This window comes from Mastacembelus armatus, chromosome 21 (genome assembly GCF_900324485.2).
Source record: "Mastacembelus armatus chromosome 21, fMasArm1.2, whole genome shotgun sequence".
In the NCBI taxonomy this organism is placed as follows: domain Eukaryota; kingdom Metazoa; phylum Chordata; class Actinopteri; order Synbranchiformes; family Mastacembelidae; genus Mastacembelus; species Mastacembelus armatus.
In genome coordinates, this window is record NC_046653.1 from 21132907 (window position 1) to 21156283 (window position 23377).

Here is a 23377-nt window from a genome sequence, read left to right on the forward strand (position 1 = left end):
ATTCATACTGCAGTCCACTCAAATATTGAAATACAACGCTGGATTTGTAAATGTTGTCTTCATAGTTCTCTTCGCACCAGAGATTCATCTGAGTGTTGGATAGAGATCGATCAGGTGACGATCGATTGGGCCGGATTCTAAAATTGGTCGGGGGACACGGCACAAGTCCAGGGCCCAAAGGATCAGAGCGTTTAAAGTGGCCGTTAATGTTTCATCTTAGAAAGTCAATGAAACACAAAATGAGTGAAAATAATAAATAAATAAAAGATGCAAAATCATGTTGTTGACAAACAAAATAAAATCAGTTACCACAAAGACGCAAAAAATAACTACAAGGAATGAAAATGACCTAAATGACCCTGTTACGTCAGGGGCCTGTTCTTTTATAATCCATGTCTGGGGTCTGATGGATCTGGGACTAAAATTGCCGATGACCAGTGTTAAGGATTAAGGACTGCAGGTCCCTCTTTGAGGTTTGAGGGGGCAAATCAATTTCTGCTCAGGGCCCCAAAAACTCTTTCTCTGCCTCTGTTGGAGGGGCAGAGGGGGGGCGGAGAGTGAAGAGAGAGAGGCGGGGAGAGAGACATAGAGACCCAGTGAGAGAGGGCGGAGAGTACAGGAGAGATAGCGGGGCACAGCAGGCTCGGCTCCGGCAGTAGGTCGGTATGTAGCAGCGGCGGAGCGTCTGTTTGGGATTACAAAGAGGGAAAAACGCGCTTTGGACAGAAAATATCACCAGCAGGATTTAAAATACAACCACAGGAGGATGAGACACACGTCGTTCGCCTGAAGGAGACTTTAAACGCGCCGTTATTCCGCAGAAATATCACAGTTTTTTACGAAAATGGCGAACGACTCTCCGGCTAAAAGTCTGGTGGATATAGACCTGGCATCCCTGAGGGTGAGTGCGCGTCTCATCGCCGTCTCTGCAGTGCAAATGGTCTGCTCGTGTTTAGAAATAAGAGCACAAGCAGGCAGTAAGAAGTGCTGTAGTTGACACAGCCCTGCGGTGGCTTTTCTTTGTCTAATATCCGCTAACACGGGAGGCCGGCAAACCGGGCGCAGCCGGCTCTTGCATCGAACGAACCTACTTGTATTTATTGTAGGGAATAAATGAATCCGGTCGATTGATTTTTGTCCTTTTGTGTCTCCCAGGATCCTGCTGGGATTTTCGAGTTGGTGGAAGTCGTCGGAAACGGCACCTATGGACAAGTCTACAAGGTTGGTGTGAGCCTCCATCCCTGTGTGTGTGTGTGTGTGTGTGTGTGTGTGTGTTAAACCGAGAGAACAAACGGGCGGAAACTGAAGCACAAACACGCATTTATGTATTTTTTCCTCTCACGGTCCCAGGAACACGTTTATTATACCCCACCCCCCCAGCTCCTTGATTTGGGACCCGGTGCGGTCTGGACTGGATTATCTCTCAGATAAATAACATTCTGGCCTCTCGCTGCTTCACATCCATTCAACATTTCATTGGAGCGATGCAAACATCATTCCTGTGCATCTATTTTAGTCCCGGAGTGGTTCGTCCTCCCCGCCTCCTCTTCTCATCCACACCCCGGTACATTGGCCTGTTCCCGCACACCACACGCGTTGTTTTGCCGATTTCACCGATCAGACCAACCCCATCCGTGCGTGACAGCGTCCGCCACGCTGACCGACTCGTACGCCATTGGGTGGGCGGTGTTTCAATGCGCATTTGTGCAGACCAGTGCCCAGCAGGCCTTTTGCCGGAGTGCTGCATTAATGGGGATAGGCCTGCTCATCCCATCACACACTGACACGCACGCACGCACGCATATGGTAAAAAGCGTGTGATGGAGACCCGGATCCCCTGCAGCCCATACTTCCTCCTCTGCTGCTCCGTCAGAGATGAGCAGCGACAGCATCCTGCTGTTGCCTGGTAGAAATAATAGTAGAGCAGAAGAGTCCGAGCTGCTGGACCTGCCCAGGCTCCTCCTCAGGCTCCTCCTCAGGCTCCTCATATGCGGCCTATTGAAGCCATGTCACTGCTCTTTAGCAGAGCTTGTATGTTTCTTCACACTGGTTTGTTTGGAGTCATGTCATGTGAGACAGAAGGCAGAAATGGGTAATATTCCCATGGTTCTGACTTGCAGGCATGCACACCATCAGCACCACTTATACTCGTTTGTGCACCACAAACTGCCCCTGAAAGCTGTCACACTTTCACTGACCACGTGCTTGTGGCTGGAAAATAAAACCCTGTGCTTTCTCTTTTTGTTTTCTCTGTTGCGTTACAGCGATCGGGCTAACCAGTTCCAATCTGGTCTGAATCCAGTCCAACAGGGTAAATTTTAGCTTTTGTATGTACGGCTAAATACACCAACTATCATTGAAGACTACTGCATCTGTGTGGCTGGGCTGGAGGTGCACACACCTGGAGACAAGTCAGCACTGTGGGAGCAAGATCTGTAAATGAGAAAGCTTCATCCTCACACTGTTTCCACTGCTGCTGCCAGTTTCTGTGCCCCGATGTGCATTTTAAAATCCTCCCAGTATGACGAGTGGAAACTGCTTAGAGTTGGCGTTGTACATTAAACATTAGCAAGTTCTGACACGTCTGTGCTACATTTCTGGGTGTCTGTGTCCATGTTCACCTCTATGTGGTCGAACAGTCTCAGGTTTGTCCTGCTGGACATGGACAGATGATACGTTGAAGGTGTATTGTGAGCTTTATTCTGAGTGTTGTGTCACATACATTAGCCATTGCTTTTGCAATAGGCTGAGCTTTATGGTTAACAACACACAAAGTACCTAACAACAATATAGCGTCAGTCAGGAAATCATGAAATATATATGTGCAGCCATTTTCGGCCTCACAGTGCAGTTCGAGGAAGCACAGCTCATGAGGATTAATGGCTCCAACAAATTTAGGACCTAAGATGTTGAATCATCGTTGGACGTCACTGAGCTGAGAGCTCATACACACCACAGTTATTAAGTCTTTCTGTCACCTGACGATTGTAGTTATTCTAATAAATTTCCAGGAGTGTGTTGACACCGAAACTCTGCCATGTTTCCACAGAGGCTCAGAAGCTTGTTTTACATATGTGCACAAAAGAGTGAAAGTGTCTACAGTACAATCTCAAGGTCTACTGTGTCTCCAGCTCTGCCTCTGAGGGTTAGTATTAAGACAAGTGTCATTGTGAATCAGGCGTTACAGTCATGGACAGAGAGGCCTGGAGGTGGGCCCCTGAATGCCTGCCTTGCCGTTACCTGACGGTGTGTACAGTGAAGCATCTCGTCGTAATTAAGCACAATGACAGCTGAGTGGGTGTGTTGGGTCTTTTTTAGTTTTATTTTTGTGTGTGTGTGTGTGTGTGAGTGTGTGAGTGTGAGAGAGGCTCAGGGGATGGTGGTGGTGGCTGTAAATGTTTCATTAAAGCAGAGGACAAGTGGTTGTGGAATTGCTCAGACGCACTGCAACACAAATTAACCTTGACATTTTGAGTTTAGTTCCTCAGGATTTGGTGAATCATGGCCATGTGTGGTTTTTTTTTTTTTGTTTTTGTTTTTTTTAATCCCCCTTTCTGCACTGCATGCCTCGCAAACATCTGACCCAAAAACGCGTGTGTGTGTGTGTGCGTGTGTGTGTTTGGGTCAGCACATGTGCATTTGATCCTCTACGCTGTGGTGATTGGTTGGACTTCCCAGGCGAGCGAATAGCTGCAGAGAGTGACTGACTAAGGCTTGTTGCAGCTGTGTGCACTGACAACAGCTGTTGGAATGGAAAAATAAAACAGAAGGGGGTTAAGGGGATCAGGAGAGGCAGGAAAAAGAGGAAATACAAAAGAGAGAGAAGCACTCACCCTTAGTGTTTTTTGTTTAGTTGGTAAAAAAAGTGCTGGAGGACCAGGATATGTCCTGGAAAAGTACATTTTAGACCTTCTCAGACATCCGGCTGGTCACCAAACAACAACCATTATGTTTCAGTGTATTTCCTTTTATTTTTCGTGCCATTTCAAAACCTGCATGTGTCGTGATTCTTCTGATCAAAAATAGTATTTCTAGAAAATGCATTAATTTATCTGATATATCTAATTGCAAAAAGTTTCATTGTGAAAACGTTAGTTTGTTAGGAAAATGTCTGCAGTGTGGAAAATCAGTGGTTTTGTATCATAAGGACATCAAGAAGAAAACGTCACCTCTAAATGTGACAGAAGACAAAAACATGACAGAGTATAACTTCAGCTTCATTAACAGGAGCTGAGAGCACTCAGAGTACAGTGTTTGTGTTTCCGTGAAAACAGTGGGGCCTCTAGAGTAAAAATTAAATCAGAGCTGAATAACAAGGCAGAACTGTTTTTTTTTTTAAACTCTGGGGTAAGACCACACTCTGCATGTGGGACTGGGAATCCCCCCTCTGAGGAAATGGTTTAACCCATTTGTGACTTGCTGAGTTTCAGACTTTTCTCCTTCAATTTGCAGCTGTAACTGTTTCGGCCTCGCTGAGACGTGCTGCCTTCAAGGATATAAGGTGTCCCAAGATGTGCAAAGAAATCAAACTCAGATTTCTTGTGTTAGCCGCCTGTTGTGGGTGTTGGCAGCGAGTGAGTGGATGTTTGTGAGGAAGTAGCGAAACAGCGGAAGTCATCAGTGCAGGGAGAAGTTGGTGGCTTTGCTGTGATGGCCAGATAAAAAACAAAAAAAAACCACGACCCTGTTCCTGTCGCTCGTTCATGTATCATCAAGAAATGTCTCAGCAGTCTGGACAATGACAACAGGACAAACAGTTTAAATCCTGATATGGGGTTTCGAAATGCAATTAGTGGGAATATTGTTAATGTCAAGATGAATTTCATTATCTCATGCTCAGCAATAAGGAATATTAAACCATTGCAGGGCTGTAACTAGGCACTGATGCACTCTCCTGTAATCCTAGTTCCCTAACCTGCTGTATCAGCGCTGTGTGAGGATTTCTCTGGAGTCTTCTTGTAGTTTACGACTGTGGGATATTGTGCCCTGTTGATGGAGGCTGTGTCTGCTCAGATGCTCTCTTTAAAACAAATCTTCGGCCCGTTAACCTTTCAGGTTAGAGGATGTAAAACATCAACACCAGGCTGCTCTCTGTGCAGTGCTTTAACATTTTTACCTGAAGAACTGAACGTGACCAAAACCCATCAGCTGATTATTTATTTATTTTTTTTATTCTTGAATTGGTAATTGGTGATTTATTCGTCTGAGACCAAACGCTGCTGATTTATGGTGGTTGACTTCATAGGAACTTCAGCTTTTAACTGCCAGGGAGCCGTATCACGTAATCGGCTGCTGGCAGGAAAAGTCTTGAGAAGTCTGTAGAATTGCAAACTCAATATTAGTTGCGTTATTGACTAATGAATCAGTTTAGCTAGAGTACAAGGCCCTGTGTGCAAAATGCTCTAAACTCTGGCCTAAAAACCAAATGTCTTTATTTACAGTCATATAAAATCAAATGCTTGATGTTCTGAACACACAGGTAAAAAGCAGTTTGTCTTCTTCATCCTGATGTAACAGGAACAGTGTTTTGTTTTTTCTCTTGCTGACAAAGTGAAGCTCGGTGTGGCCTTCCCCTCCATCAGTGGAACAGATCCCTGCAGAATTTTACTGAACAGGCAGCAGCTGTGTGAGATGATTACGTGTCTGAGTGCACATATCATGAGGTTTCTACCTCACACCGTCCTCCTGTGACTCCACATCTGCAGCTGAAGGTGGTTGGTGAAGTGCAGGTTGACAGTCCACACATTAGGTTTAGGACAGTAGGCCAGTACAACAGGACAGTCGACCCTTACCTTAAATACTGGACATGCAGTGACTTGATTTTTCTCATTTTTCTAAATTCATCATGTTATATTTCACTTTGTGTTTTGCTCTGGTTGCAAACACTTAAATGTTAATATTTCTATATAATCTTACGTTCCTCTTAAATATCTGTTTCTACTTATTCCATTTCTATGGGGACCTATATGTAGGTCATCCCCCCGCTCTGTAAAATGAAGGAACTACAAAGCTGTCAGAAGGAATAGACTCATGCAAAGCTGGCTCACCGACCTTCCGGCTATTCAAACTGGAATGTTCGCCATGTCTGCTGTGACCTTTCACAGCACAGGAAGTGAAGCACAGCAGCAGCCGCAATAAAGCAAGCTGCACCTCCACCACAAGCTTTTCTTTAACTCAGAACAACTGTTATCTGCTGTGACCTTTCCACACAGAAGAAGTGGAAGCTGTGCCGCTGATAGCAGCAACAGGAACCTGAGTGTGTCACGACTTACGATAGAGAAGTTGTGCTGTTTTGTGTTCCCAACCAGGGTGGCTCCTTATCGTTGTTTTCAGGCTTGATGAAGAAATACTGAAAGCTGCACGAACACCCAGAGTGATCTCCTCAGTTGGCTTCATTCTTCAGACGCAGCTTTAAAAGCTCTGAGCTGTTGAAGTTGGAAGTATTTTAAATTTGATCAGTGCTGTTCAACCTTTTCATCTGATGGTGTTTTTACAGTGGTAACTGCTTTTGGTGTCTGTTTACAACATTAATACACAATTATAGACTCACTTATTAATCCAGTTTATTAGTCTTGATGAGCTGAGTAAGAAAAGTACATGTTAAATGCAGTCATAGTACTACCAGTACAACTGCAGTATAAGATGTTTAACTGCTAAGGGTACTGGAACAAAGATGATCCTTTCAATTTATAGCACATGGAAGAGCAATAGCTATCAATAAGTAATTATAGAGGTGATAATAAAGTTTTTTATATGATACTCTAAGGTGACATTCTTCACACTGATGTTAATGAGCCTGTTAGTGTTGACCAGCTCTGCCTGCTAGCTGCAGCTAAAGCTAAAAATAAGCCAGAGAGCCGTAGACCGTATCTGGGTCACGTTCTTTGATGCTCACTGCGTGGACTGATGCACTGTCTGCTGCTGCTGCTGCTGCTGCTGCTGCTGTGATTCCCTGCGGGTACGTTCGTGCATCTGCAGCAGGATGGTCTGTCTTTTGTTTCATACTTGAAATCCTCGTGACACATTTTATTTGCAGTAAGAAGCACCTTTTAGCTCAGGTGGAAACAGACCCTGATATTTATTTCAGTTTTTGATTTATAAATGACTTAATTGTTTCACTGGTGCATTGATCATAAGGTCTCAACAGATGATTATTGCTGTTAAATTGAGACTCCTCACTAGTCACCTTTTATTTTCTTGATTTTACTTCTGACGAAACACTTCCTGGATGCATAGTTTATTAAACAGGAAGTATGATAGTGTGACAGCACAGAGAGAGAGGGGGGAGGGAGGGGGTGTTGTGACAAAAAAACATGACACAGCAAGTTAAAGTCTCAGCTGCAGAGGTTCATCAGAGTTAAACCTGAGTTTTGCAGACAAGAAGAGTTCTTTCTTTGCTTCCCTCCTTCCTCCTCTGTCCATCCCACCCGTGCATTAAGACCCTGTCCTGAATCTAACTGGAGTCGGATAAAAAAAAAAAAACCCTTTTCCAGTCATTTACAGCCCGTCCTCAGTGAGGAATGCAAGGGTCAGGCTGGAGAGAGGAAGGAGAGGTGGGATAAAGCAGTGGAGGAAAAGTCTTTGGGCATGAGAGACGATTGAGTAGCATTTACATTGGTTTTTTTTTTAAGTTCCTGATATAATGGCTCAGATTTGTATGTCATGAGCTGCGTTTGGTGTTTTGTGTCCCTGGTATGTCGAGTTAAACCAGACATTCAAGTGTGTATAATGCCATCGGGTATCACATGACTCTTGAATTAGCTGAACAGTTTGATATTTTTTCTTTATCCAGCACCAATGAGAGTCACTGATTCTGTCTTCTCAAATAGGAAGATTTGCTGCTGACTTTTCTCTGGTTATGTGATAGTAGATTGAATATCTTCGTGGTTTGGACTGCATGTCACAGCTGTAGCATCCAATCAGCCGTTCTCTTCTATTTCATCACTAGAAAATAAAAACAGAATCAAAAAGTCCAGACAGCAACATCAGCTGCTTATCTGTGCTACTGACACTGCTCTGTAAAATCTCAAATGAACACATTGCTCATGTTTATTGTTTCGGATTCTGTTGGCTTCTTTATTGGTTGTTATTTAGTGCTCATCATCTACGTTATGTGTTACTGTGGTGCTGGGTGGAGCGATGGATGCATGCAGACGGTGCAGACAGATGGCTTGTTGTTGTAGCAGAGAGAATTAGCTGGATCCTTCTCTGTCTGTTCTCCGAGGAGTCGCTGGGTTATTTTCTCAAAGGAACAAGAAACAAAAATAAGAGCGTTTACTGTATTTTTATTTGGAGTCTTGCTGTGAGAGCTGGTTGTCAAACCTTCCAGTATTTAAACATGAAACTCCTTTGTGTCAGCTGAGTGATGTCAGCCTTTAGATTTTTATATCCCAACCTGCCTGTCCGGTGATTTCTGCTTCCTCTTTTTTCCTTCCCCTTACTCGTCTTTTCATGTGTGCTTCCTCTTCTTCCCTCTGTCTGTCTTCTTCTGGTTCCTCGTGTCTCATTCTGCATCAGACAGTAACTCAAATATTCCAACACTGACTTTTTTTAAAAGCCCGACAGTAGTATAATTTGGTTATTTTCAGGAGAATCAGTCCTAAACCTCTTCTGACTTTCAGGATTGATTCTTTCTCTGCTTCTGAAACATCCACTGTTTCTCCTGGTTCGGCTGGTGATGCTGCGTTATGTTGTTCTAGTTTAAACTGCCTTTCTTGGTGCCTTTGTATGGATACGTGTGCCTGAAAGGAGCTTTGTGTACCATAAAATAAAGGTGATTTGTAGTTCTTTAAGGTGATTCTGTCTCCTGTTATGGACAAACATCTCTTATCGCATGCAGTCACACTGATCCATCCTTTTTCAGTAGTTTCACCTATCAGAACTGGTAATTGTTGAGAGTGTGAAGTTCCTATAGTTTTGGGTTCCAGTTGTCTGAGCTTACTTATCATTTCCCTGGTATCGTTCGTGCTACTGATGAGACACATCCTCTAAATGCTCAGGGTCCATGTGACCAAAACTAAAGTCCAGACGGAGAAAACAACTAACAAAATGAGGTTAAAGAGCTTAAACTACAACAGTTTGAACAAGTGTCAGGACATGAAGTCAATTTAATGAAATATCCAATGTTCACAATCTAAAAAGGACTAAAATAATCTTAAATCTGTAGTTTCAGATTGTTACAGCTCAGCTCTAATGTAAACCATCATCTGGTCCAAGAGGAAACTCCTAAAGATGATTTTTTTTTTTAGATGTGGCTCATTGTTTTTTTTTATCTGGAGGCACTTTAAACCACATGGCAGTCTGGCACCATGACAGTTAAACCTTCACACCAGAGTTAGAAAGAAGGAACTTTTGGAATTTGGCAGATACAATACAAGTGCATGTACACGAGTCCAGCTTCTGCTTTTAAGATTTAAGATATAACCGTACCCAAGGTTGAAGATAGGTCTGCTGCAGTAGTGTTCTAGTCTGTTTGCAGTGATTTTTAAGAGTGATGATAATATGTAGCAGGACAGTGGGAAGATCCAGCAGATGCAAAAGCCTTTATGAAGTGTTTTCATAGCTTGTATCCATAAAGAGTCTTAGAGTTTTGGCCCATTCTTGGATTTGAGATCAGCTACATGGTCACAGAGATGCACATACAGACACACAGTTTATTTCCAAGGTCACAGCGTCAGTCACACGTGTCCAATAGTTTTCAGTGGGTTTCATGCTTCTCCCTCTTTTTCCTCCAGGGCTCCGCCCTTATTGATTTTCCACAGCACTAGCTGGGGTTGTGTACAACGGCCCCTTCATTCAGTCGTCTGTGACCTGCTCCTGTCTGATAAAGCCCAATGAAAGCCTCTCTGTTGCCTGTGGCTTTGACTGTGTTTGTCGCCCATCCCTTATTCTTTCCTTGGTGGTTTATTACCATTAGTTATAGCCTGTGTCGGTGCGACACCAACGCAGGCCCAAGGATTGCAGCGGCTTTGTCACCTTTCCTTCTGTGAAACTGTGTCCACAGCACTAGAGTTTGAATTGCAATGTGTGTTTTATGTAAAACCAGAACGAAACAGACACAGTGTCATTGCTCAGGCTGCAGGGTGAAAACTTTCTCCATTTATGGCTGAAATGTACAGTTGGTGGAGTTCATACCTTAAATAGTTGGATCACAATGATTTGTTGAATCCAGCACAGTGTAGTAAAGGAGATCAGTGACACTTGGAGAAGAAATTTCTTCTTTTGCTTTGGTCTTCAGCCAGTGAATCTGGCTCTGGCTAGATACTCAACTGAATGAGCGTTGGATTAACTGACCCACCACGTACAGGCACAACCCAGTGTCCCTCACCCAGTGTTGGTGTATTATAGCCCCCCCCCCCCAAACCCTACACATGTCAGATAACTCTCAGGGTCTGGTTGAGGATCTTAATGACAGTTGTTGGCCTGTCTGAGCTTCTGTGGTTTAAATGGGTGGACATGGTGGACTGTGTGTGTGTGTGTGTGTGTGTGTGTGTGTGTGTGTGTGTGTGTGTGTGTGTGTGTTGGACGGGGGCAGGGGCAGAGGGGTAATGGCTGGTTTTGGGTGGGGGGTTACTGTATGGGTGGCCATCTGGAGAGGGAAAACAAAGCTGCTATTGGGTGGGGGGAGCTGTTTGTCCTGGGTACAAGCTTAAGGGGACGTCTTGGAGAGAAGAATGCTGAACTAAGTTTGTCTCTTGGTCCCAGGCTACAACCTGAAACTACTTGTGAGTGGTCAGTGAGCCGCTCATGCAGCTACACTGCTCATCTGTCTCTGCTTCCACTCTTCAAACTGAATAAACACATGGTTGCTGACTGTCGTGGAACTGTTACCTTGCAGTATTTTTATTCTACATTAGTTTTAGGCCTGTGGATGCAGGGCAGACATTTTTGTTACCATCTCAATGTGACCTACAAAGTAAAGCTCGCATTAATAAAAAAAATAGCCTAGTAGCATTGGAAAGGTAAGTTTAGATTAGCCTGCAAGAAGCGATGATTTTCCTAAATTCACCTGGTAAATATGTTTTTCAGTTCATTAGAATTAGTTCATGAAATGTAGAACTAACACAAACTTAATACATTTAATATGATAAAACAGAATAGCAACAAATCCTAAACTGAACAGTGGTTGATATTTTTGATTGAAAAAATGTCAAAAATAAAAATAGTAACCACTCAAGTCTTAGATTTTAGAAAGAAGTCAGTGCAAATGTGAACTTTCTTTCACACTTGTTGCTGCAGAGATAATAAATCCTGCTTTTCTTTCATGGCGCTCTGTGGCTCCTTTCAGGCGTCCTCACAGCGAGGCAGCTGGCTGGGACGACTCGCAGCCTCATTAGCTTTTGTTTTCATCTGCTTGAAAACACTGTGAGCCGGTCTGAGCTGTCACCTGACTACAAACCCTGATTGGACCGCGGTGATGAGACCCAGCCAGCTGACCAGAACCCAGGCCTGTGATTGGGCCAGAGTTTCTCAAAGCACTTCCTCCTGTAGCCGGGCAGACTCTGTGCAACCTCCCATGAGTCCTGAGGGGTTTGAAAGCACATAGAGGCTGCAGTCAAGAAGAGAGTTACAACTAGAAATACCATTTTGAACATGAATCCTCTGCTGCAGTAGTGATTTATTTCTCTCCAGTGATTCCTGTCCTTCCTGAGGGTGTGTTGTATTCTCTGGATGTGCATTGATGACACTGCTGTACTTGATGTTGACAGGATTTAAGAGGCTTCAATAAGCGGAGGAGCTCCTCCCACAGCCATTCAGAAAATAATCTAAGCTGAACATGGAGGGATTTAACATCACTGTACTGACATTTGGAAGAACCACACGACTGCAGACAGTGTTGTCGTTAGTCCGATACTGTTTGTGTTACCAGGCAGATACAGAAACTCAAACACACTTCAGAGGTTGCTCGTGCAGGGAGGGCGAAGCCGCTGGAACGGATTGTGAGTTGTTAAAGGACTAGGCTGACATTTTTTCAAATTTACTTTGTTTTCCCCTGGAGCCAGTGTAGCTCAGCTTAGCACCGAGTAAACCTGTGTGGATAAAATGATAAAATGATGGTTTACATGTTCTGTGTCATTTCTCTTGTAATTTCCCACCGTATCTACACCGATACCTCCAGAACAGATACATAAAATACTGAAAGAATACACACATGGAGCGTCCTGTTGTTTGTACACCCTCGTCCTTCGCTCTGTGCTTGCGTCTCTCCCACCGTTGCGTACAAACACTCACCTCATCGCTGACAGTTGTTGCAGCTCATGGTCTGTGAAGAAGCCTGTTTTTGGTGGTTGTGGGCGTCTGGCTGTTGGGTGCTTGCTGACAGCAGCTGGTAAGCAGGTCATTGTGGGGTCAGATGTGACAGTTAGGCCCGCCTGCCACTGTTTTCCTACCAGCCTGTGCCCCCGCCAGCATCCCCAACCATCCTCTGTTCACCAGGTTGCCGTGGAGACGGGTTTGGAAAGCGTTTAGCAGTGTAGCACTCTGCTGGAAAAGAGAAGATCTGGAAAAATAAGCAATGTTGTTGGATGCTGCAGAGAAGCTGGTCTGAGACCAGTCTAATATTTGTCTTTTTAATCACAGATTTTTTTTTTTTTTTGTAAAAACATAGCTGCACCAGGACTACATCATAATAATTCAACCAGTTTTATTATGTTTGGCAGCAGAACTGATGAGAAATAATAAATTTTCCATCCTCTTTTTGTATTTTGTCTAGTGTTATTGGACAAGAGAGGAGTGTTAAATATGTGTCTGTAGTGTTTGGACAGGTTTTATATAAACACACTATGACAGCTTAAATCTACTGCATTTATTAAGAGTGCTGCACTGTAAAATATTCTGATCAGTCCAGCTGTTCACCTTCTCTGCTTCAGTTTGAGTAATAGAAAAAGTCTGTAGTTTCCTAAAATGCTGTATGTCACAGAGGAGTAAATCCTGACTTTGTTCTGCATCAGCACATCACTTCTGGAGCTACAGATGACGTTGCAGTAAGAAAGAACAGGTAAACGCTGCAGAAGGCTTTCAGTGTTCAGTGAGCTGCTGCAGAAAGAATCAGCTTCAGACACTTGGAAACACTTGATCCGTAACTAAATCTTTTCTGTCTCTTTAAACCTCTCTGACATTCTGCCAACCTCAAAAACAAGCCAGGGCATGCCTGTAGATAACACTGAGTGTGTGTTCGACCCAGCTACACACTGTGTGCTGGTTCACATTGATCATGTTCTGTTCATGTTCTGTCTATTGCAATGTAAAGATATGCAATACAAAGCATATTGGAACATGACAAGTGGGTGAGGGACATGGTGTGAAAGTCTCTGCAGACATGTGGTCGCTGTAGTGAAGTATCACCTCTATTGCTGGGCTGTGTGTTTACTCTTCTCTTTGGAAATAACTTTGACCTCACCCAGATTTGTCTTGGGGTTCTCATTCTCTGCAATAGCGTCTATTTTGGAGTTTAAACTCAAAATGCATTTGGTCAAATTCATTTCTTTTGTATCTACATTTGCCGATCTTTGGATTATATGCGTCTTAAAGAATGGGTTGAATATTTTTCATGCCTTTTTTTTTTTTTTTTTTTTTTTTAATAGAAGAAATTGAACGTCTTAGGATAGAGGCTGTTGTGTGTTGAACTGATTTCTTATCTTTCTGAGACAAACTTGAGATTTTTGGATTTTATAAATCAGCTTGCCTTGATTATAAGGTAAATATATATGTGTGCATTGTGCACTGCATTGTGCGTGTGTGTTTGCATATTTAGAAGCAGTGAAGGCATCTATGGAAGTCTGGCACTGTGTCAGCGGCATAAAGAACAAAATAAATGAGGATCTTTCTGCCCACACAACACCAACACATGCTGTAAATCTGTCGAACTAAAGGGTTTAGGGTTTCTTTTATCTTTGTGGCATTGCTCTGCAGTGAAATCACTCTGTAATCGCACTGGCTCTGTCTTTCTGTCTCTTGTCCCATCTATACGTAACTGCTGTCACACCTCCTCCTCCTCTTCCTCATCTGCCATGCAATGAAAACACACCCCTGGTGTCCACCCAGTTGTTTGGTCCCATGGTGACTTCTGAGGCATGCTGGGTTTGCTGGTTATTTTTGGCCACTCAGCTGATGAGCACTACAGGTCTCGGACAGGAAGAGGTTAACCCTTTCAGTGGAGGTGTTAATAGCCAAGTGACGCTCGCTGTGCTGTTTGATCTGTCTCACTCTGGACAAAATGATCCACCTGTAATAGGTGTCAGGTTTTACCTACATTATGTTTCATGTGTTATGTGCTAGTAAAGATGTAGATGTGGTTTCAGCTTCAGGGTCTGATCAGTTTAACAGTAAAGAGTTTTATTTTCATTGGACGCTTTTGGTTCAAATCCATAAATTATATGTGTCCAACTAGATGGATGTCTCTGGGTTTCTGACTGTGGGTCAGAATAAAAAACAATCTTCAAGCAAATGTGCTTTGGAAATTATTGTGTGTCAATATGCCACTGTTCTGAGGATTCAGTAAACTCCCTGTTTTGGCATAAAGTCAATGATTGTTTGTCATAATATGTTTCTGAGCTGGATTGGAAATTTTGGTGTTTTTCCTCTGGGCAGTTGTGGTCAGATTTGAAGAGAGCAAAAACTGGCACTAAATGATCAACAACGACATTTTTGGATTTGCTTCCCTGCATCGACACACACACACACACACACACACACAGTGACTCAGCCAGTCTGGGTCTCACTGTCTGGATGAAGTGCCCTTCAGCAGGGAGGGCGGCTGTTGTTGTCTGAGATGATGGTCACCGTGCCGTCCTGTTGTCACGCCATGCTGGTTGAGGCGGGACAATAGCGAGCAGGCAGGTGACATCATTCAGACGGTGAGTGTATGATGCAAGTCTGGTGCAAAGTCCACCTGAGGGGAAACCTGAAAACCTGAGGACTGCGATCCCTCCTTCTCTCTCTTGCCCCCTGTCCACTTCTATTTTCAAAAATCTGGCCTGCTGGCTAAACAAACCATCAGGCCTGCCAGTGCCGGACTGGTGGAGGGTTTTTAAATCTTAACTTTTGATTTGTCTTCACACGAGTGACAGTGGATGTTTATTTAGTCAAGATAAAGAGAAAAGGAGATGTGAGATTTCTGCAGACTTTTTACTCGCTAAACCTTAATTGTTGATAGTGTTGATTTAGCTGTGAGGTAATTTAAAGCTGCAGTGATTTGAACCACATCATGGCCAAGGTGTTCATGTTCAGACCCACATTTGAATCCGAACAAAAAACTGATCAGACTGATCAATGTTTGTTTTTTTTTTCTGATCAGTGTTTGCTGATCATCAGATATACCTGATTATTTGGTGTCAGACAAAATCTGCCAATTTTAGAGTTTTGATCAGGCAACGTTCTGACAGGGTCAGTGATTCGAGCTTTATTTGAACTATAATTCATCCAACTCATTTCTTAATAGAAGACTGGGAGCTTTTAATTAGTTGCAGACAGCCACGTCATTCTTTAACCTTGCTCTTTTCTTTCACGACACTGTGCTGAGGGTTCTTCTAGGTTTTGCTGTTTGTTATAAGACGGAGGACGCTGTCTGATGTCTTCTCCTCCCTATAATGTTTGTGTGTCTGCAGTCACTTGTCTAATGAAGCAGAAAGGCCACAGAAAAGCTGCTCTCTCACTAATTTGTCTGGAGAACAGATGGGTGTGACTTCCAGTGGCTTTGGATTATTTACTGGTCTTTTCATCAGCAATGGCAGCTCATATGAGTTACATCTGCAGGAACGATATCACTCACCAAGTCAGATATATTTGAGCATCAGTCCTGACGGTGGAACTTGAAAACCTCTCTGCTCGCGTTTGCCTCTGCTTGTCCCTCTTTATCTCTGTGCACCGCCCTTTTCTGTCCCTCCCTCTCTCCCTAGCTGTAGGTTAAATCTCTGTCTATTTATAGAGCGCGGGAGCAGAGCTGAATTGTGGGTCAGTATGTTGAGAGGGAGGAGGGGCTGCTGCTCTGCATGGTTTCATGTCTTGAAGGGGAAAAAATTTGTTGGGAATTTGCACATACAAATAGTCATAGAGGAACTAATGAACCATAGAAGTCTTCATTATGTGTATTCATGCTAATGCTACTTAGTCAGTGGCTGTTCTCACACACACACACACACACACACACACACACACACACACACACACACACACTCCAGCCTACTGTTCCTGCCCAACAGCCTGTTGTCGTGTGTTGATGTTGACAGAAGGAAAAGGTTGGGTGGAGCAGAATCCAGGTCAGTAGGTGATTTATAATTAGAATAACCTCCAGCTAAATGTTCACCTGACAACAAAAGCTGCTCGGTTTTGTTTCGATCCACATTTTGCAATATTTTATTTCGATTCTGTTTCTTCTACATCATTTCTAAAATTACTTTACAAAATCACAATATTCTAGTAGGAACATTTCATGGGTCGATTTTTCTTTTTTTTCTTTTTTTCCCCCCATGTTTTTCATTGTGTTCCAGCATGTTATGTTTTTCTTTATTTTCAGAAAATGACAGGTTGGGGGGGGAAATGAAAACCCAAAGGAGGGTATGTCTCTGTCTGTAGTCTGGTTTTAGTAGCACGCTCAGTGCTTGGACATGTGGTTCTTCATTCACCAGCAGTGTTATGCTAACAGCTAATCTGAGGCAAATCAGCCTCCCTCGTCCAGCAGTGCAGCTCACTCAGGAGCGAGCCAGCATTTGTGCTGCTAATGTTGACTTTAGGCTTCAACTGAATTACTGTGAATCCCACAGCTCTGTGCGTGGCAGCTCTATGGCGCTTTAAAGAAGCATTTTCACCCACAAAACTGAACTTTGGGCTGTTTTTGCCCCGTGCCTTGGCAATGATTGCAGGTTTTCACTGCGGTGCTTAAATATGTTTCTTTGCTTAAGATTTCTGCAAAGGCCTTTTCATTGTACTGAACCTCTGGAAAGTAGCGTTCTTGTTGAATATGTTTGAATAATTGAGAACTGATGCATCATTGTCCAGTGCCAGAGCCAGAATGAGACTAGTGCAGCCAAAGAAGTTGTCAAGTCCAATTACAGACACGATGCTGGACCTTTTTAAATGAAAACATCATCTGTGATTATTTGTCAGTGGAAAGTCTGGACACTAACCTGCAGGTAATTAAGGGCCGTTCTATATCTGTAAGATGTTCTTTATTTAAATCCATCTTTGCTGATGTGTTGGTATGTAGGGACGCTTTGAAGAGAGGAATTATCTCCATTATTACCATGACCTTTGGCATCGACATGGCAACCTTTCCTTATAGTTATCACAAGGGCTGCCATACAGAAAACCCCCTTTGTGTTGGTTTGTTGTAACAGAGTCAGCTCTGTCTTTGCATTTAAAAAAAGAAAATAGAACTTACTCCAAACTCTGCTTCTGTCAGACTTTTAGTCTGATGAGCTTATTTTATTGGAGGAAAAGTGGTGGAGAAGTGAAAATTAAACATTATTTAGCTTCTTAAATAAAATTTGTCCAAACACTGGGACTCTGTCAGAAGTGGCCAAAGTTTAAAAAAAAAAAAAAAATTGTGTGTTTCATTCCTGTTGCTACAGACTTTTCTGATAAATCCTAAGGTCTGACATATTCTCCCTTAAGGCTTCTTTAAAGGGTCATCCTGTATTCTGTTTTGTTATTCTCATTGGTTCTGATGTGTACGAATGAAGCTCATCTCCAGTGGGCTTCAGTGCCAGCTGCAGAATATCTGTATTCCTTGTTGAGATTTAGGTTTCATCACATGTCATTCTACATTATATTATATCTACATTTGATTTGTTTCTCTAAGCCCTTTGGTGGAGTTTAGTATCTCTCTACTTGCTTCTCAGCCTCAGTTTCTCCCTTTTTACCACTCGTCAGAGCTGAAAAGTGGTGAACAAAGACAGAGTCCCAGTGTTATCCAGTCCTTGGTCAAAAATTTCCTGTGTGCCCGCCCGCCACCCGCTTTTCTTTTTTCAGCTGCATGTTTTCACTGGTGGTTAAAACATCTCTGTCTTAATTAAGCGTGCCTCACCCTTTTCCCTGTGCTGAAAAAAAAAGCTGCTCTCTTTTATTACAACTTGCTGTGAATGTGAAACCTCCTTTAGACCTCACTCCTCACGATGGCAGGGCCCTATATTTACCATAGCCACCACCAGAAGCCCCTCATTATCCTCAGGGCACTTTGAAGAGGTGATAAAAATGCCAGAGTAGAAAGTTCCAGGGGTTTGGATATCGCCCTGCCCTTGTGTCTGCAAATGGAGGGTGTAGTTAGCATCACTGGCTTGTAAAAAATATCACAAGAAGGTGAGTGAAAAAGATCAAATCATCAGTTTGTTAAAAAATGGCAGCATCATACCCTAAACTTCCTGTGACTTCTTACAACTCTGTCCATTTGTCTGGCTGCAGCTTCCTGTCTGAGGCAGAAATGCAGCTGAGCGTGACTAGAGAACAGCGTGCAGGGAAGCTTCAGAGGTGAACTTTTTGCTTGAAATGACAGAGTAACAGGAGAAGAGGAGTCGTGGAGAACGGAGATCGTTTTCCTTCTCTAAAAAGCTTGGCACACTTCTGTACTCTTTGAAGATCTCCTCCCTTCTTTCTTGCATCCTTCCTTTCTTCCTTCCACTTGTATGTTCAGAGGATTTTGTTTATCTGCCAGCTCTTCCAGCACACTAAACACTGCAGTACCCTGTGCACCATCTATCAAAGGACTGAATCATCAAAAGAGCTGAGGTTTGGTTTGGATCTGGGCCTAGCTGTTTCACTCAGCCAGAGACATCTATATATTACCCACTGCAGGGGAGTCTTCCTCCCTCCTGCCCCTTCCTGTGTCTCTTGTTGTGTGACATTAGTCTCCATCCTGGTAGTCTGTTTGGAGCAGTACGGCTGCCACCTGGAATCAGAAGATATTCTTAAATATCCAAAGCCGTACATGTGATGTTGCTTAGAAGTGGCCAGCGTTCATCTGGTGTTACTGAGAAGATTTTTGAGTTGAAATTCTTGCAGCCGTGAACGTGAAGCAGGACAAAAAGCTGCTGCTGCTGCATCTTCCGCCCTTTAACTGGACTGTTCTGTGTTTTCAATGGGTGGCAATGGCGCGAAATTCCTCTTGGCTGCTGGCAACGACATCCAACACCCTGCGCCACACACCTACTCCAAGCTCTAAATAGAGAGGCCTGTGCCGAAAGTAATGGTCAGCAGTTTGGCACAATATGCTGAACGCTGTTTAAGGATCAGACTTGGGGCTGATGTTGCTGACTGATGTGTTTAACAGCTGGTGAAGACGTGTATGATTCAGTCTAATAAAATTAACACCTGAATTGCTTATTTTGATGTGGTTTTGGGGAACTCGAAGGACATAACTTAAGCTATAAAATATCTTTGCTCATTATATCTAAGTGTTGTTGAAACAGCTCAAAGCAAAGCGCTCACATTGAAAAGAAGATTTCCTTTAGTTTTACCTTATTTTTAATAACGACCTTGTCCCATATAAAAAGAAATAAAAGCTCCAGCTAATAAAATCATTTTTGTTCAGTTTTCTAATGGATCCAGCTGCCTGACATCTCACAGAGAGAATGTTTTTCTCACTGAATCAGATTTTTCATTAGTACGTTTTCAGAAAGCAGGCAGGGAGACTGTTGACGTGTCAGCAGAGATGGTTTTCACTTGACTGTACTGTCTCATGAAACCGCCTTTGTAAGGTAATTGTGCAAATCAAAATATGTGACATAGGCTACATTAAAACACTGCAGTCCAGTGCAAGAGTCACTCAGTCACACTTTTTATTGTAAGACTGATGATGATTTGTGATGTTAACAGTAAAGGGTCTTTGTAGCCTCATGCTATTTTCTTGTATTGCTCTGCAGGTTTGACACAGAATAAAACATAAGTGGTGCAAACACTTGCCCAGTACACACTTATGTCTTTAAACTGCTTATTTTATAAAAACATGTTGGATTGAATGTGATGTGAAGCAAAGAGGAGCAGTAAACTTATATACGAGAAGCTAAAATTAGCACTTTGTGGTGACGGTTAATTGATCTGATTAATCTGAGTGATCCAATTAACTGACATCTTATTGTTCTGACATGTATGCGAGCAGCCTAGTGTTTAATTATTTATCTGTTTGTCATAACATGCAGGCCCGTGTCTGATAGGGTGGCAAAGGAGTGGCCGTCCTGCGTCAGTGGCTGATGAAAGTAGGCCACTGGCCTCTTTCACAAACAGGGCCAAGCGGACACACAGCTGATCTCCACAGCACACGTGCGTCATCAAAACGAGCCGTGTCTGACATGGCCGACCGCACGCACATGCTACACTTCCACTCACGCTCCGTTACCTCCTCAGATGGAGCTGTGTGGCCGTGATGTGAGGCGGTCTGTGGTTGCTATTCTGCAGCAAAGACGCTTCTCATTCTGGTTTCATTGTTTTCACTTCCAGTCAGCACAGATGTCACAGTAAACTAGGATCAGCACGATTACTATTAGTATTTAAAGTAATAGTGGATACTGTATGATACTATGATACTAAAAGTTCCTATGGCCTGAAAAGACGCCACGGTAGCAATAGCAGTACTACCAGCTGGAGGTCTTCATAGGGTTTTTAAAGTCCTAGAAATCAGGTCCTGTCCCAGAGTGGAACTGAAGCCAGGTCTGAATTATATTCTTATTGGCCGTAAACAGGGTCCAATGTCCTGTCTTGTTCTTATTGTTGTTGTTCTTTGTTTGTAGGTGAGTGTTGCCACAGTACTGGGGTTTAGCAGGTTGTCTGAGCTTGGTCAGGATGTTTGAATCTCCTTGATCAAGAATATTCCTCTGTCATTAAAAACATTTCAGTATCATTATGTTCGACAGTGACTGTTGTGTGAGAAACTGGGTGTTAGCGTGCTCGTTAGCACGGGTCAGAGAGGCTAACAAGCTGATTGAGCTAACACTGGAGCCTGGTGTGGACTCACTCTGAATTAGCTTAACACTGGTTTCCAGTGCTTGAACGTAAGCAGCTTGTAGCCCTCGTGGATTAATCATCCTTGCTTCAACAATGCTCAGAGTCCGTTATCTTCACTGCTAATTTTCACTCACATCATTTGCATTTTAGAAAAGCATTTTTCAGAAATTAGGCAGGGACCCCACAGTGGGTCACCAGAGGATTTAAATCCCTAAACTATGGCCCAAACTGAATCGCTTAAGCTGCAGTAGAGTCCCTGCAGTCGACGGCAGACGCCTTTTGGTTGTCAGAACCCTTTAGATTCAGCATCTGTGGGGTTTTCAGTTGGTAATTAATGATACAGAGTCATGAATCAGATTCTCCTCCATCTTTCTCAACTTAATTTTACTCAGTAACAGTAAGATATGAACATATTAATCCCTCTGTGTAGTTGTAATCGCCCCTTCAGTGAACTCCCGCCTCTGTTTCTAAGCAGGACCTAAACAGTCACAGGTTCTTGTCTGATGCTGAGTTGGTGGGTGGAGGTTATACTAAGACTCTGCCATCGTTCCTGCCTCCATTCTGCCTCTTGTCATTATCCAGGGAGAGCAGTTCTGGATATTAAGGTTTAAGGTACAAGAGGGTTTACAGTTTGTAGGCCATCTGTGCCAGAGTGTGCTGGAAGTTACTCACGTCTGTTGTAAGGGGCAGGGGTCAACAAAGCTAGAATGTAATTTGAGAACAGAGTTGAATGGATTTGGTAGAAATAACTTTATAAAACAGCTCAAATCTAATACCTGCATTAAAAAGCAGTTCATAACTAAGGATTTAAAGGTATTTAAAAAAACACGCCTGAACTTTGCAGTTGACACCCTGCAGCATGTGAATAGGTGTTTCTGAGATGCTGCCGAAGGTGATAATTAACAGATAGTTGTGCCATTGTTTTCTTAGCTCAAAAGTTTTTTTTTTGTTTGTTTTTTTTTAATCCTAAAAACGAAACAAAACTTAAAGTCTGCAGTTTTGGTCGTGGCTCTGTGAGGCTGTACAGCAATGCTTCTGAGCTAAATGCTAACAAATTCATGCTAACAGGACACTTTTTACCAGGCGCAGTGTTTTTCATGTTCACCATCTTATTTCAGTGTGTTTACTTGTTAACATTTGTCAATTAGCACTAAACACTAAACGCCACTGCTGCTGCTTTATCCAGTGGTCAACAAGAGAGAGTTTGGAGCAGATGGTGGCAGTAGATGATGCATCATCTGGTGACCATGACTAGCACTGCTGAAAACAATAAACCAGGCATTAAACGTCACTCACCAATAGCTGCTCTTTTTAGTGTTAGTTTATTTTAAGTTCAGTTCTGTACATAGTGTTAGTGCCTTGCTAAACCACACTGCTACACTGGACTCAATCTGTAAACATCCTCGTTTACTTCACCCTCTCTACTGAATTTAATTAGTGTATTGAGCAGCATTAGTGTCTTTCCTACGAAACATTATTCTTCGTTTTATCAAACTTTATCCCAAGCCTCGGAGCAGGCCTCTCTAACAGGATTTGTCTAATAGTGTGCTGCGCCCTGATTCATATCTGTGCAGCCCTCAGTGAGCCAAGATCAACAGTAATGAGCCTTTGAGAAACAATAATGAGCTTCCAACAGTCGCTCGACTGGGTCTTCTCTGGGCGAGGGAGGGCAGCGTGCGGAGGCAGAGTCAGTGTCATGTCTCAGTAACAACAGGGGTAATGGAGTCTGACACCGAGCTAATTCCTCCGATGTGCTCAGCCGCTTCACCTGGGCTCCATCCACAGGCTTCAGAGGTGGGAACAGAGTGAGATGAACCAACGAGGCAGTGACTCCCTGTTTTATCTCTCTCTTCCTGTTTTCATAGCACATATAGAAATTTTACCTTTATTAATATATGTACAGAAAACACACAAAGAAAACTTTTCTGCTTTTCTGGGCTAAAATGTGAGTTAATGCAGTTTGAAAACATGTTGAGCTTTTCCTGAACACTGGGTTTCTTTGTTCTGATGCTTGAAGCGTCTGATGCTTGTCTTTTTGATGTTTTGTTGCACATTCACCCTCTTTTTATATAATGACAACGACGATACAGTCAGGAAAGGCGGCTAGTGAAAGGATGGACTGCTTCTTTTCATAATAAAATATGTCTTGCATCTATTAAACAGGTCAGATACAGATAAAGCAAGAACCTGTCTGCTGTTCTGGTCCAAACCAGCTCAGGACTCCCTTCATCCGCTCGTCATCCTGTCTCTTTCATGTCTTCATTCACTAATCCATCTCTCTTGTGTCTGCTGTGCCCTTGTCTCCACCGTGTTGGGGTGTTTTCTCTGCTGATCCTCCCGGCTCAGAGGACTGATGGAGGAATGTCACAGTGAAAGCAGCAGCAGCGAGAGGACGTCTGGTCGTCTCGTGTCCCGACGTCCTCGGACTCTGCAATCAGGGAATCCA

The 23377-nt window shown here is 43.2% G+C and overlaps 1 protein-coding gene across 4 annotated transcripts in view; it reads left to right on the plus strand.

The window, feature by feature from the left end:
• Positions 1 to 636: 636 nt before the first annotated feature.
• The window catches only part of LOC113122888 (mitogen-activated protein kinase kinase kinase kinase 4), a 69533-nt gene continuing 46792 nt past the window's right edge, over positions 637 to 23377 (plus strand). For 3 of the 4 annotated variants that reach the window (XM_026294532.1, XM_026294534.1, XM_026294535.1), the window contains exons 1-2: positions 637 to 901; positions 1156 to 1221. In XM_026294532.1, coding sequence (XP_026150317.1) covers positions 845 to 901; positions 1156 to 1221 — 123 coding nt within the window. In that variant the 5' untranslated portion in view covers positions 637 to 844. Of the gene's footprint in view, positions 902 to 1155; positions 1222 to 2289; positions 2312 to 23377 lie in introns of those variants that run through there. The other variant, XM_026294533.1, reaches the window with a different exon arrangement.